At 43.8% G+C, this 16,556-nt stretch overlaps 1 protein-coding gene across 1 annotated transcript in view; it reads right to left on the minus strand.

The window, feature by feature from the left end:
- DMRT1 (doublesex and mab-3 related transcription factor 1) overlaps window positions 1-16,556 on the minus strand; it is a 113,803-nt gene that overhangs the window by 60,059 nt on the left and 37,188 nt on the right. The window contains exon 3 of the mRNA XM_053575816.1: window positions 6,180-6,463. Within this exon, the coding sequence (XP_053431791.1) occupies window positions 6,180-6,463 (284 nt within the window). The remainder of the gene's footprint in view (window positions 1-6,179; window positions 6,464-16,556) is intronic.

Genomic DNA, 16,556 nt, shown 5'->3' on the forward strand with positions numbered 1-16,556 from the left:
GCCTGTTGTGAGCTATGATGTCACCTCACTTTATTCAGGGCAACAGAGTGGAGACTCTGTCTGAAAAAAAAAAAGCAATTATAGAGTTAATTCCAAGTTAGAATAGAATATGGATCTTCCAGTGCCAGAATCCAGGTTCCTTAAAGCACACCCTTATTGTTCCCCTAAACCAATGCACCTCATCACTAACTAGCCGTGGTGCTGGAGACCTCAGTTTTCTCTAAACCAAAATGGAAGTGGACTAGGACTCTTTAAAATCCATTTCAGCTCTGCTTGTCACTGTACTGATTTTCATCTGTCATTTTGCAAATATGTTCGCAGGGAGAATGGGGACCAAAGACCCCATTCTTGGCAAAGGAATGCACCCCCACAAAAAGAGGAAAATTAAAAAGTAAGCTGAGTGAGTCAGAACAAAGAAAAGTCAGCTAGTTTACATGTAAGCTAGCCATTGCTAGCAAGCTTCCTGCCTTTTCTGAAATTCTAGCCTGTTGGGGATACAGCTTACAAACACCCCTGCTGGGTCTGTGAGCACTCTGAGAAAAAATGGTTATAGATGAAGCTATGACAAGACCTAGAAAGATACTGGGTCGTTTCCTGCCTAGTAAACAGGCAAAGCAGATACCCATTGTGGAGATTTGCATTTGCCTGGGGCAGGGATCAAGAGAGTAGCTTGAGCCCTGAGATATGGTCAGAAGAGTTTATATCCCTTATTGCAGAGGAAGATCCTCTGTGGTGGTGATAGGAGGAAAATTCCTCCCTCCCACCAATTCCTCAGAGGAGACTAACGCCGGTGGCATTCTACTCCACAGGGAACTAGCGGAGTTTAACACCTCCCTAGAAATCTGTGTGTGAGAGCTCAGGCAGGAGGTTCTCCCAATACAAGGCTCAGATTTCAGATTTCTCAAGGCCACCCTTAAGATTAATAATAATAACAATAGGAGCTGATATGCTCAATCAGAGAAACTGCTAGTGTCTTTGTTCCCTCTCCCCTCCTACCCTCTGGGCAAACAGACTTCAATAAAAGCAGAGTGGAGCAAACACTCGGGGCCATTGCCGGAATCCCACGAACGGGCATTGGACCCTGAGCTCGCACCTTTAATTCCACTCTGTGTCTCATGTCCCTTTCTTTACCGCGGTTTCTAACTCTCTATTTCTTCAGTCAGTCACTGCCAGTTCCACAGGTCTTAGTGGACCCTGCCCCTGGGGCGGGATCCCAACAATATTGGTTCTAGTACCTTTCATGTAAAAGTTTATTTCCATTAGAACTAATTTTAGCAGGCATGACCAAAAAAACTGTAAGTCAAGCTTGTGCTTATATTTCCTTACAAGATTAATCCACAGACTCATAAAATGTCAGAAAGGACAGGGAGACGATATGGTGGAGCACCCTCATCTAAATTTTTTTTAATGCTACACACATATTGCAGACATGCCAAGACTGCATGTTTTAGGAAAATGTCAGGGCTCTGTTCTCAGTATTTCTGACATCCACAAGTGATGACAGAAAATCAGAATAGAGTTACACGAAGACCCCCAATGGAAAACAAAGTACTTTATTCCAAGCCCTAAGGAACTAAGGATGGCCTCAGTATTAGTACTTAATTGATCTTGTCAAGTTTACCTGCAGAGACTTCCGCACATTTCTCAGAGGTGTCAGCTCACACAGGGATCCCTGGAAGTGGTTTCCAAAGCCCTGATTTTGTTGTAAACCCAGTGATAATCAAGATAGTGTTGAAACACACACTTTGGAGTCAACCAGAAATGGTTCAAACCCTGGCTCTCCTCCCACTTGGTGGTTGTGTGGTATTAGATAAGCCATTCTCTGAGGCTCAACGTACTCACCTATAAAAAGGACAATACCATTTTCTTCCTAGGGCATTAACTGCTCAATCTATAATAGTTGTCATTATTGATGTTCTTATTTACTAAGAAAGGGAATCAACCATAGTAGGAAAAACCTATTGCCTCAAAATAAGTTGTTATATGAGATAAATCACTGACCATGACTGGGTAGGAAATAAGAAGGCTTTAGGCCCTTAGGCCCATCAGTAAATGATGCCTCAGTGTCTCTCCTAGGCTCGAACCAGCAATACCTCACTAGCAAGTCCCAGAGAAGATGCTAAGCATCAAAATTACACATCCTTCACGGGACTAAGAAAGTGTAGCCAATTCTTTCCCTCCTATCCTGGCTAATAGGTAGATACTACCCAAGTCAAGCTTCTTCTCAACAAAATTTGTCCTCAGGGAAATCTCTCTTAGGACCCAGCAGCTGAGGCAGCTCTCCAAGACCAAGCAAAGGTACATTCCACAGAGCCTGTCGCCCTGGGCTGATCCTCAGAGGGTGGACTTTGATAAGTGACGTCCAAAGACATCTAAGACCTGTCATACCCTTCCCAGGTTTTCCAGGTAGACAGCAAAAATGAACAGTAATATGCCAGGCAATCATCTGCCATTTGAAAGATTTTGACAAAGTAGAAGGGCCAATTAATTTAGCAGATTTCTGACTGTGCTATAAAGTTGGTGTTAAGCTGGAGAAAAAATTTTTTCTCATTCTTCATCACCTAAGCCAACAGGTTCACAGACCCTCCTATCTTCTTTATCTCCAAAGCTCAGGAGCAGCCAAAACCCCCCAAATAGCAGAGCCTGGCTCCTGGGAATCTGCTGAATGAGGTTTAAACTAAGATTTTTCTACCTACAGGGTAGAGAATCTCCAGTAGGAATCAACCTAAATTCTTCCCCAAAGCATAAAATCCACAGGCCTAAAGAGGTCCAGCCTAAAACTCCATAAATTACTGTGTTTCCTTTACATGCCTATTACCTCTTGATTCTATTTTTTAATCACTTTTATTTTTTGTAGAAATTGTGTCTCATTATGTTGCCCAGGTTGGTCTTGAAGTCCTGGCCTCAAGCTCTCACTTCAGCATCCCCCAAGAACTGGGAGCACAGAAGAAGCCACCAACCACCTCCCAATTCTAATCCCAATGTACGTCAGGCTCCCTTCAAAAAAGTTTGATTCCAAAAATAAAACATGAAAAACTTAGGAAAATTTGTAACTTGGGGTTAAAACTGACATTTTAATAAATCCAAGAAGTCAGCTACCTGAGGGTAGCAAGAAAATCCAAACAGTGGGTAACTTGAACATTAACTTCCCACACCCCCAAAAGCAGAGGCAAATGGAATGCATTTGTTCAAAGGAAAATTTCAATTCACATTTTTCAAAGTGAGCTTCAGAAAGTCGAAGACTTCTGAAAAGCGTCCAACTCACACAATCAGAGTAGACTGGTGGTTTCCAGGGCTGGGGACTGGGAGGCAGAGGGAAATGTTGGTCAGAGGGTACAAACTTTCAGGTATAAGATGAGTAAGTTCTGGGACTCTAAGGTACATCATGTGACTATAATTAATAACATAACATATACTTGAAACACACTAAGAGACTAGATCTTAAGTGTTACCGCCACACACACAAAAATGGTACCACGTGAGTTGATAAATGTGTTTGTTAATTAGCTCGACTGTGGTATTCACTGCACAAGGCATACATGGATCAAATCATCAGGTTGTACACCCTAAATATATATAATTTTTATAAATTATACATCAATAAGGCTGGGGAAAAAAGGAAGGTCAAACACTAGCACTAAATTCCCAAATATAGGTATGCGTTGCATCCTCTCAGCTGAGAAAGCCTGAACACAGTAAATGCATCTAAAATAAGAACAGTTCTCCTGAAACCTTAACATCTTTGGGTCTGAAGGGAGTTGGTAAGTGTCGAGTCTAACCTCTCAGACGTATGCACAGTCCCACCACGTGTGGATATGTGGTAATCTAGCCTCCGAGTAATTCTGGTTCCTTGAATCTGCTGCGGGTATACTGGCCCAATGGAGATGGTTACAACTGAGGAAGCAGAATAGCGCTAGACAAATGCTCTTTCTCTGCTGAAGCAAAATGCTTTGTTTCATTCTAAATATTAAAAGCTCCTCCCTCTCAGCCTTAGTCCTCTGCCCTTGTCTGAGGAGGCTGTTTATGTGGACTGACCCGAGTCTGTGAATTCTCCGCTCCAATCCCGTCCAACCTTCCCCCATCCCAGCTTTCTATTCTTTGAAAACTCTAAGAATAGGGCGGCGCCTGTGGCTCAATGAGTAGGGCGCCAGCCCCATATACCGGAGGTGGCAGGTTCAAACCTGGCCCTGGTCAAAAACTGCAAAAAGAAAAAAAAAAAGAAAAAGAAAACTCTAAGAATAATGTCCCTGCATCAGTTTTTACTAGAGCCAATCACCTGTCATGCCTGGAACAGGGATTTACCCAAATTACCCTTAGCCCCAATAATCACGAAGTGCACATCTATAAGAAAACGGGAGCTAGTGGATAAAAGCTCATGAACTCAAGGAGCACAACAGACACATCACAGGTATTGACTGGGTTCCCAAAAGCAACCACACCATCTCTTGCAGGGCAGATGGCAATGCCTATGTCTGGAGTCAGAAAGATGGTGTCCGGAAGCCAACCCTGGGGATCCTGAGAGTTAATCGCGCAGCCACCTTTGTGAAGTGGTCCCCCTTAGAGAACAAACTTGCTGTGGGAAGTGGAGCATGACTCATTTCTGTTAGTTACTTCCAGTCTGAAAATGACTGGTGGGTAAGTAAACACATTAAAAAGCTGATTTGCCCCACAGTCCTCAGCTTGGACTGGCATCCCAACAATGTTTTGCCAGGATCATGTGACTTCAAATGCAGGGTGTTTTCTGCCTATATTAAAGAAGTGGATGGAAAGCCAGCCAGTACACCCTGGAGCAGCAAGATGCCTTTTGGTCAGCTGATGTCAGAGTTTGGGGCAGTGGCACAGGAGGCTGGGTCCATGGGGTCAGCTTCTCTGCCAGTAGGAGCCACCTGGACTGGGTCAGTCATGACAGCACCGTGTCTGTTGCTGATACTTCAAAAAGTGTACAGGTATCAACTCTGAAAACAGAGTTCCTACCCTCCTGAGTGTATCATTTGTCTCGGAGAATAGCGTTGGGGCTGCTGGCCATGACTGCTGCCCATTTAACTATGATGACCGCGGCTGTTTGACCTTTGTGTCCAAGTTAGATGTTCCAAAACAGAGCACCCAGTGCAACATGGACAAGAGGGCCCAACCACAATACAGCCCTGGAGACACTGCGCCAGAACAGCATCACTGAAGTGTCTACTTATGAGGTGGACAAGCAAGATTGTCACAAATTTTACACTACTGGCATTGATGGAGCCATGACAATTTGGGATTTCAAGACCTTAGCATCTTTATCCAGGGCCGCTGTGAAGCTGAGTGAGCCTCTGCCATCCAGCACAACAAATAGTCGCTGACCGCAGCTCTGCCACTGGATGGTGAAGAAAGCCAGCGCTAAGGAAACACTGAAAACACATATCGTGCAAATATTGTGTGGTTTTGTTTGAGTACAAAATTGGTATGGGTTTTCTTAAAACACCAGTGATTTTTATTTATTTATTTTATTATTATTATTTTTTTGGCTATTTCATTCCATTCTTGACCAAAGCTTCTCTTCAAGTAGTTTATTATGGAGAATTGTCACACTAACTTAAAGGAAAGGGTGAGGGAGATACATAAATTTGTCCAGTAGAAAATTAAATTAAAATACTGAAAAATAAATAAATAAAAGCTCCTGATGGCATACTATTTTAAAAATACATACTTAAGAGTGTGAAAGACTTGGGCAGTGCCCAGGCCTCAAGGAGTAGGGCACTGGCCCCATATACCGGAGGTGGTGGGTTCAAACCCGGCCCCGACCAAAAACTGCAAAAAAAAACAAAAAACAAACAAAAAAAAAGTGCTGACAAAGCTGGAAGAGGTGGGGCCCCACCCAGTAAGCTCCTTATGAATCTGACTCCAGCTAACTGGGTGTTCATGTGAAGTAACAATGAAAAAACAGGATAAGTAAAATTTGAAAAAGAAAATAAACATATGCATTCTTTTTTACAATTCCTTGCAACCCAACCTCTGGGATTAAATGGCATTATCAGCAAAGTGAAAAATTCTTTACACATTTTGCATACTGTGCCTACGTATGTGTGCTAACTGGGCACACATGTATGTGGCGTGTACATACGTATCTGTGTGCCTGTGCCACTCTGTACACGTATGTGTGCTTTTCACATATCTAGTTCACCCACTGGGTAATAGCCTACCTGCCACTGGTTTCCTGCCTGACCAGGCACATAAGGTGTCGGGAGGCTCCGAAGGCTATTCTTCACAGGGGACCCTCCGAGGGGACTTCCCACATCCCCAGGGGAGGAATCAGCAGCCAAGGCCATGGAGTACTGCGGATAGTTGTACAGATTGTTGTAGTAAGGAAACAGAGACGGCTGGTAAAAGCTGCTGTAGTAGGTGGAGTCAGAAACCAGGTCAGGTGCGTTCTCCACATGCCCTCTGCTGGTGACAGAAGGAATATCCTGGATGACCATACGTCCCTCTAAAAAGGAAAAAAAGACAACATGGTATTAAGGTGGGGATCCACAAATCTTTACCCCTAGATCTTGACAACACATCAGCTTCCTGGTCAAGATTTGCAGAGCCACGTACCTGAGGAGCAGGGGCAGCGCTACGTGCTGTGGCTCCTATGGCCAAGGTAAGGGAGGGTTTCTAAGGTAAGCTTCACTCTGGTGGCACAGCCAAGACCTTTGCCGATTATTTTTATTGAGATTACCAAAAACATTTTAATCACATAAAGCTGACAATGTACCTTCTACCTAGAAATTCCTATGCTAATATATCAAAAAACTGAAGGTCCAATCTAGTTAACTTGCTAGCATAGTCACACAATAAAATCAACTGTGCTTTACTTTGGGTAAAGTAAACAAATAGCTCAGCACCCCAACTATGGCAGCCACATGGATATGTCGCAAAGCCGAAGCCAAGAGGTTAAGAGTTTAAGCGAACATTGTTTCCATAACTTCCTTCTACAGCTGATACCATATCTTCAGAAGTCTGGACAATGGTATGGTCCAGAGGTAGACAAACTTCTGTAAAAGGTCAACTGGACATTATTTTAGGGTTTGGGGACCATTCAGCCCCTGCTACTTGCACTGCAGTAAAAATTTATTCACAAAAACAGGCAGTGGGATGACTGGACCTGAAGGCTACAGTTTGCCAGCCCCTGGCATAGACTCTATCAGTGTTAATTCTGATCGACAACTGAATGAATTCCTAAGTCTTGCATCCGGAGTGGACATTTACTAAACAATATTCTAAGAGACAGTCCAGCTGCCTAGATGGGGGCATGGTGTCAGGCTGTCCTGCCCAAGGAGCCCACAGTAGAGGGCGAAAGACACAAGGGATTACAAATACCGCCCTTCATCACACAGGAGTGCCCACAAACTCCTGTGGACAGTCAGAGGAGAGAGTGATGACTTGCAGTCTAGCAAAGAATTCAACAAAAACTACATCTGAGTTGCACCTTAAAAGAGAAGCAGAAAATCGGTGAAAAACAAGAAAAGGAGAGGCAGGCAAAAGGGGCAACAAAGACAAAGGCATGGAAGCTGGGCGGTGATGGGGAGAGCACAGAGTGATGGGCGGGGCAGTCGGGCGGACCAGCTGGGTGAAAAAGGGGGACGAGGAGGTCCAGTCTCAAGACTCTCTTTGGGATGTAATGGGAACCACTGAAGAGTGCTGAGTAGGGAGGTTACACGTCAGAGCTGTGCTTTGGGAGGACTCTATCTCATAGCAATCTTGAAGTGGAGGGGAGAGAGGTCAGAGGCAGGGAGACTCACTACGGAGCTGAGGGAGTAGCCCACGGAGAGACCTCAGAAGGCAGCACATGTACAGGAAGGGCCTGTCCTGGGGACATGTGTGAGATTAGACTCACCAGAACTGGACAGCTGGGGACTATCACCAAGCTATGGGGTGAGGGGTGCACAGAGCAGAGGCTGGGTGTGGCAGAGGACAGGGAGGGCACACAGGTGTCAGGATGCAGGTAAGAACTTGGAGCCTTGGCTTATTGTACCCTCAATGAATCCCCAACAATAAAAAAAAAAAAAAAAGAACTTGGAGCCTCTGCCCCTGGGAGAGACTGAGGCTGGAAGCTGAGATCCAGGAGTCATGCGGAGAAATTAGCTGTGGGGAGGAGGAGGGGACTGTTATAGGAGAAAAGAGTCAAGGCCAGCACTCTGAAGAACTCAATGTCACAGAGGCCAAAACTGACCTGCATCACAGAGGGGGCAGGCTGCAGTGTCCACTGCTGCTAGGAGATCAAGCTAACTTAGCTCCAGAAAAGACCAACAGAAGACTAGGTCTTTAGGGCCTGTGGTTTTAACATAGTGGGAAGAACATGAGCCGGCTGCCAGAGGGCAAGGAGCAAGCAAGCAACGAGAAATCAAAGATGAATGTGGTGAATGGCCTTCTCTCCCGCCAGGATGTGAGATCTGGCAAGAAGGCACCCTGCCTCCTGGTGTGTCACTGTGTCCCCTACTGTACAGTCTCCGTAAATGCCACTCACAGAGTTGGTAAACATTCGCCAGAGGGATCAATGAACATTTCCAGTCCCTTGGAATAAAAAATAATGTAAGTTAAAAATAAAAGCTCTAGGGAGTCATAACACGTGTTATTTTACTTTTAAAGCAGAGGTTTAAGCATCCCTAGAAAGGGAGAGGGGGCTCATGAAGAAAAATTCCCAGCATAATTCGTGGCCCAAAGAAGCCCATCAGAAAGTGTCTGCCGGCTAAGTGTGTGGAAGGAGAAAGAGAAAACATGAAAGGGAGGAGGCCACTGAAAGTGCAGGTTCTGAAAGGTCTGGGTAAGAGCTGCGACCAAATGTATTTTTAAAGCTTCACTTTAAAGTCAGCCCTGGAGTTTCTTTCCTCTGAAACAATATACATGCACCCATCTTAAGCTCCTGTAAATGCACTGCCAAGCCACCATTCTCCTCTATTTTTTCCCTTCTTCTTTCTTCCCCGTCCCCGCCGGGAGTTGAAACATGCTGGTTTCATTATTCCACACCCCAGCTCTCCGGGTCTAGAGGGGACACGTGTTCATCCTCTCCTCTTGATCTTTCTCTTATTATAAACACCCAATTTGGTGGCATAATTAGTAGTTTTCAGTATTTAATTCTTTTGTTTTCAATGTTCTGTTTCCACTGTTAATTTGATTACAAAAACAAAACAAACTTCTCAAAATTGGTAAATCATACAGATGTCTAAATCAGAAAAAGAATGAACAACATATTTCTGCCTTCCAGAAATACCCAATGAGAGCATGGTTCATTCCAAACCCTTTTAGGAGAGCATTCTAGATGCTCTTCCTCTCCCTGTAGTGGAAAACATGGAATACCCCTTAGGGCCTGGGCCTGCCCTTCAAAAGTGAAGTTTTTGATAAAACAAACGCAGCAGCAGCCAAAATAGAAACGTGAAGACTCCAGCATTCTAGGAATAGGGCACAACGCAGATTCCTGAGTTTCTGCATCATAACCTTTCCCAGACTCAGTTTATCAAGAGCCAAAATGATGCCAGTAATAATTCTCAAGGTAACAAGAGAATGGCTTCAATAAACTGCATAGTGAAGCTCAAATAAAATGCTGTGTCAGGTCAAAGCCATGATTGGTTTGCTACAGCTGCCTGTAATTAGTTAACACCATTACTTTTCCACTTACCTGTATTTTATTTCCTCTTTCAAATTATACCAAGCTTTAAAAAAAAAAATTAATAATAAATACGAGAAACCTGTTGGAAAAGTTGTTTCATGAAAGCACTTAATAAAACCATTTGAATGTGAAACTTAGTAAATGTGGAATGTAAATGTCTTAGCACAATAACTAAGAAAATGCCAGGAAGGCTATGTTAACCAGTGTGATGAAAATGTGTCAAATGGTCTATAAAACCAGTGTATGGTGCCCCATGATCTCATTAATGTACACAGCTATGATTTAATAATAAAAAAACTATTTGAGCTTGATTAAGAGTAGATGCCTACCCATTTTATAATCTTAACATGTGTAAGCATTCTTAAACAGTGAGACTTTAAAAAGTATTATGTGTATTTATAAACCACTGAAGTCTGTATGTTAAAAGTTCTAAATTAACATTCTTGGTCAACGTTAAGAACAGCTTTATGATTCCTAGCCCTTAAGTCCATGCTACTAGTATGTGAAAATTTCCCCAAGTTGAAATAAACATCCACAAACTACATGTGTCTAATCCAGTCATTAGCAAAGTGTGGACCCTGAATCAGCAACTACGTGTGCCTAATCCAGTCATTAGCAAAGTGTGGTCCCTAAATCAGCAACTACATGTGTCTAATCCAGTCATTAGCAAAGTGTGGCCCCTAAATCAGCAGCATCAGCATCATCTGGGAACCTGCAGAAATGCAAATCCTGGGCCTCGCCACAGTCCTACTCAATCTGATATTCTGAGCGTGGAAACCAGTAATTTGAGTTTTTAACAAGCTCCAAGGAGACTCTCATGTCCTCCAAAGTTAAGGACCACTGGTCTACTGTAAAAATTTAAAGCAACTGCTCCATACATCATCTCTAAAAATAAATGACACCAGTAAGCCCCTCACTGCATTACTGTAATAGTTCTGATGATAAAATTAGAGTTGAAAAATGAATTCCATTGTATAAAGAAGTTGGGCTTCTCCTTATTATTACTACAGAACTCAGATCACAAGTCGTGTGTGCTATGTCTGTGTTGATGCCAAATGGTTCTGATCTTAATGGCTGCGTCCAAGATTTCTTCATTATTCTAACCACAAAAACTTAATTCATCTATTCAAGCATTTATTCTATTTGACAAGCACTTTTGGCCGGGGCTGGGCTTGAACCCGCCACCTCTGGCATATGGGGATGGCACCCTACTCCTTTGAGCCACAGGCACCACCCTTTTCTTTTTCTTTTTTTTTTTTTGAGACAGAGCCTCAAGCTGTCACCCTGGGTAGAGTACTGTGGCATCACAGCTCACAGCAACCTCCAACTCCTGGGCTCAAACGCTTCTCCTGCCTCTGCCTCCCAAGTAGCTGGGATTATAGGTGCCTGCCACAACGCCCGGCTACATTTTTTTTTTTTTTTTTTTTGGTTGCAGCCAACACTGTTGTTTGGTGGGCCCAGGCTGGATTCGAACCTGGCAGCTCAGGTGTACGTGGCTGGCATCTTAGCCGCTTGAACCACAGGCTCCGAGCCTTGACAAGCACTTATTAAGCACCTACTTACCAGGCACCTGGGTACAACACTGCAGCACCAAACTTAATAACCCTCATAAGGTTTCTGGATCATGTGGAGAAGCAGGTAACATAAAAAAATCACTTATTATTGACCTTAAGTTATATTTTATATTTACATTTGATTCATTCACTTATTCTCATATAAAAACTATGCCCCCCCACAAAAAAAAAAAAAACTATGCCCAAAGCTTTGCTCTAGCTGTTGTTCATGGCAAAAATACTTTAAATGTTTCATTTCTTCCTCTATTTGGGAAAACTAGGCATAGACCAAGAAACCAAACCTACAAAGCAATAATCTAAGTGCCACAGTGACAGCATAGGTAGACAATGGAGTGTCAGCAAAGGCCTCGGGGGTGATGAGCCAGGACAGAGATGAGTTAGATGGGAAAATACGCCAAAAAGGAGGATATTAACAGAGTAGTGAAGGAGGTCAACAGAGTCACAAGGAGGGAAAAGGACAAAATGTGTTCCAGGGACAGAGAGCAGATGAGCCTGGCCAGAATGTGGAGTTCACATTAAGAGATAATGGTGAGTAGGAATGGTAACTTATGTTACCATTGGTTGTTTGAAGGGAATTTGTCCAACACCAGACATGCTAGTGAATTCTATGAGATTCCTTCCGTGACCACAGCTTCTCTGGGAGCTCTATAATATGAATGCCAGTGAGCCCTACATTCACGGAAGACCTACAATAGGAATGCCAGGCCAAGCAGCTCTGGTTTCTCCTCCAGGGAATCAACGGTGGTTTACAAAGCAAGGGCATAACATAAAAATATTTAGGAAAATAATAATAATAATCTGATCCACACTCAAAGGCAGATCTGGAGAATAAGGAGGCGGGGAATAGAACAGGTCCTTTAGACTCTCCAGGCAGGCAAGAGGAGGTCATTATGGGTTTGCACGGGGAAGCTGCGGTCACGGAAGGAATCTCATGGAACTCACTGGCATGTCTAGTGTTGGACAAATTCCCTTCAAACAGCCAACTTGCACTTTTAATATCTGTCATCCACAGACCAGGAAAGGGATCCAGCTTCCCTTCTGACCCTTACTCAACAGCTGAGCAATCATGCAATACTCACTGGCTCCAGCCTGAGAAGAAACATACAGCTCCTTGTCCAGAGTGACAGAGTGACACAGAGTAAGACCCTGGGCAGAGTCTGCCCTCTGGTCAACTCTACTATGACAGGGATCATGGCAGAACTCCCCAGAGGAGCTTATGATGATCAGGTTAAGTGTCCCTATTAATTGGTGATAAACCTAAAAATAAGATACCCAAGCCACGAAATCCACAAACCAACTATACAAAATGTGAAATTTGTGTATATGCACGTGCGTCAGTAAGAACTGACAGTTGGCTCCACAACTGTGATGAATGCACCAAAATCTATCAGGTCCTTTGGTCTTACTGTGAATTCCTCCTGCCTGTCCCAAGCCTCACATGCACCGTGACAGGGACCTTTATAAAACTGGATGGCCAACATAAGTAAGTTCAAAGACCATACAAGTATACCAGAAAGGAAACAACTTGAGTACACTAGAACTCACTCTACAGTTGTCCAAAATAAAAACTGGCCCAAACTGCTTAACGATATTAATAATCGCAGAAAGCACAATAGCACTGTTACCAAGAAAATGTGGTAGCTTTCTCAACCTGCAGTCACTTAGAGAATTACCAACCTGCCGATCTTCTGCCAAGATGCAAATGGAAATGCGAAGTTAGATGCTGTAAGTGTTGTTATTCTGGTCTACAGTCCTAATTTGTGTGATAAGATAGAAGTTCAGGAGTGATTCAACAGCCAGGAAAGGAGTATCTTGAAAAACTGCCACCTGCAGAGAGGCTGCCAGCAAATGCAATTGCTTCTGATTCTAATACTCATGTTTGTGGCTTTGTACGTTTAACATCTGAGCATCCACTTCTGTGATAGGGCTTCACAACACCTCTGCTACTTCTTTTGCACTAACATAGGCACCGTGAAATACGATTCACTCCTTCGTGAGAGATCAATACACACACATGATAAATACCCTTATTGATCCTGAAGTGTTGTATGCTGGTCTTCAAGCCCGTGGCATATTAATAGCAGTTAACCAGTAATTCATTTTAAGGTAGATGAAGTCTTTCTCCCCTCTTCCCTAGTGTCATGATTCCCAAAGTTGTTGTACTTTGAGTCCTTTGTGTTCAAACCTGTACTCTCCTCAGTGACAAAACCAAATCTGTTTCCTATATGAAGTAAACAAATACCATAAATAAAACCAAAATTTATTCTTTACAAACCATGAATAGTTGTAATTCACAACGATTCCATGCAAATGATTAATTCATACCAGGTTTCTTCTTTGTAACTACACACCTTGCATGTGCTTGTCCTATTTAGCTTCTGAGTTTTTAAAGTTACCAGTCAAGCAAAGTGGTTCACCAGTACATCTGAGGTGTTAAAATTATCTGTCATCAACTAATATGCTGGGCCGAGGGTTCAGAGAATGCAAAAAAAGCACAAGTCATTTTCTCCATTTTGAAAAAAATTGATGTCTCAGATAAAAAGACTGATTTGGTAACATGTCATGGATGCTGGAGGATGACAAGGGGATGCTCCTCGTTGGAACAAGAAGTTTGCTAACTCAGCTGCCCTGTTTTTAGCATCCTCTGTGGGGCAACTTCATGTCTGGGTTGATTTCCTACATTTGGGAAAAGCTGAGTCATCCAGGATGAGGCCTCAAGGGAGAGAAGCCAGAGAGACGTATATGGGAAAGGAACTGAGCTGACCCCTGGGCCCTAGAAGCACTCAGACAATTACAAAAAGGATAAAGGGTGCTGTCCTGACCCAGGGAATGGGTTGGTTTTCTGAGATAATCCAAAGCTTTATCTAAGTGACTTGGGGTGTACTGACTGTTCTACACCACTCCCTGCTAACTGCTATGACAGATCAGGGAGATCACCACAAACCATCACCTGTGCCTGTTGGAAAAACAACTCATAGCCAGGGCAATATACCTTCACTGAGCACCTACTGTGCACAAGGCAACTGGTTCAGAACCTGGGGGGACAGAGGAGGCTGTTCATAATCCCCACAGGTCAAGAACAGACTGACCAACACTGTGGGAAAACACAAAAAAGTGTGGAGGGGAGAGAAAGATTCATTCCAACATTGCAAGTACAAGTTCTGCTGATGGTGGCACACTAATGTCACTCTTTTATAACACAACACATAAAACGTGATTTAGAGTCTATTTCTCCTTTTTCTCTGGGGAGTTTTCTGGTTTGGTTTTTTTTGTGTGTGTGTGGTTTTTTTTTTTTTTTGGCCGGGGCTGGGTTTGAACCCACCACCTCTGGCATATGGGACCGGCGCCCTACTCCTTGAGCCATAGGCGCCACCCTCTGGTTTGGTTTTTTAATGTCCTGAACGAATCTTCAGTTTCCCCGTCTTGCTTTTCATAACAAAGTGAGCCTGAAGCTTTTAAAGACAGGAGCAGGCCTGGTGCAAAGGAGCATGGAGTGTCAATGTGGGGTAGGTGACAGGCTATGCATACGGGATCTGGTGAGAGAGACAGAAAGAGAGACGAGTGGAAAGGTGGGGAGAGAGAGAGAGAAGAGGCATGACAGCACACAACCAGACCTAACAAATTAAGCAGCAGACCTGGGGAAGATGGCAAAAATACAAACATGAGAAAAGCCAATGCATGCCTTTAAGGTAAGCGTTTATCTCCACTTGAAATCAGTTTTCCTGGGGCCATTGAAAAGCCCAGTCACAGCCCATCCACTGTGTGCAGAAATTCCCAAACTGCTGGGAGAAAGGAACTCAAACAATAAATTCAGGCAAACCCTGGCCTCAAAGAGCTCATTGTCTTGGGGCGATGATAGTGCAAAGGAGAACTGGAAGGATCAGAAAAGGTTTCATGGCAGAGGAGACCTTCAAGTGAGAGGAGACTGGGGGACGTAAAGAATGAGAATGGAATTTCAAGTTAAGGAAAGGTAACAGCAAAAAAGTTTTTGGAGCACAAATAAATTTAAAAGGACAGCCTTCGGACCACGGCAGGTGGAGCACAGGGTCCGTGGCAGGATGAGAATGGAGTGCTGGGGCATAGCACCATGAAATTTGGGTTCCTCCACCTCCAGGAAAATGAACTGGGCCTGGAAAGATTGGCACAGAAGGCCTGGCTCAGCTGCATGCTGGCTATGGCATCCCATGTCCACCTGCCACGGGTCTCTCCCTCTCCTTTCCCTGATTCCTGCTCCCTCCTGTATCTTTCCACCTCCTTCCACCCTTCTGTCTATGCCTCAGAATATCCCCGGATCGCCCAGGCAAACTGTTAATCCTAAGTGAGTCAGATTTGGAGAAAATGCCATTCTTCTGATCCTCCCAGAAAATGGCTCATGGCCATGAAAACCTATCTCATAACCAAGGAAGAGATTTTCTCTTTGGGCTAATTCAGAATGTCCTATCATTGGTAAGATACCAGAGACAGTATGGGACTCTGTCAACACCTCCTGGCAGACTGCAAGAGCAGGCAGTGCCACAGACAAGCTAGTGTCAAGGCTTGAATGTGAGAGTAGAGGAGAAAAGAAAAGGAAGATTCTTAGCACAATTCTCTCCATCAAATGCCATATTCTAAGAGATCTTACAGACAGTCCCTTCTTGAAACTTTTTAATATTTCTTACCCTGGGGACGCTTACATAACATTTTTACCGACTATTAATGTATTTAGGTATCCATAGAAAAAGTCTGCTCTGAACTGTAATCAGACAACTTAAAATATAGGGGTTATGCCAGGCACAGTAGCTCATGCCTGTATTCCCAGCACTAAGGGAGGGAGGCTGGGGCAGAGGACTGCTTGAGGTCAGGAGTTCAACTCCACTGGGGCAACACAGCAAGATCCCATCTCCACAAAAAAAAAAAAAAAAAAAAGGGAAATTAGCTGGGCATGGTGGCAGGCATCTGTAGTCCCATCTACTTGGGAGACTGAGAGGCAAGAGGTTCACCTGAGCCCACAAGTTCAAAGCCACAGTGAGTTATAATCACACCACTTCATTCCAGCCTGGGCAGCAGAATGAGACCCTGTCTCAAAAAATGAATTGTTTTTTTAAGGGCTTTGTCAGTTTTATCTAGACCATGAAGGGAACTGAATAGGGAGGTGTCAAGAACATGCGTGCTGGCTTGCTCATGGCCAGCACCTTGTAGGTTTAGATTTTAGGTCCTGCTTTCATACATTTCTTATAGAGTAGACGGATGTTTGCCTTTGTTCCTGCAGGTCCCAGAAGGTGGTCTGAAATAAAGGAGTAGACCCCTCATCAATGTGAGGGGGATACAACACCAAACCACACCTCATTATATTGTTGCATATAGTTCTCATTCAACTC

The sequence above is a fragment of the Nycticebus coucang genome, chromosome 2 (assembly GCF_027406575.1).
Source record: "Nycticebus coucang isolate mNycCou1 chromosome 2, mNycCou1.pri, whole genome shotgun sequence".
Classification (NCBI taxonomy): domain Eukaryota; kingdom Metazoa; phylum Chordata; class Mammalia; order Primates; family Lorisidae; genus Nycticebus; species Nycticebus coucang.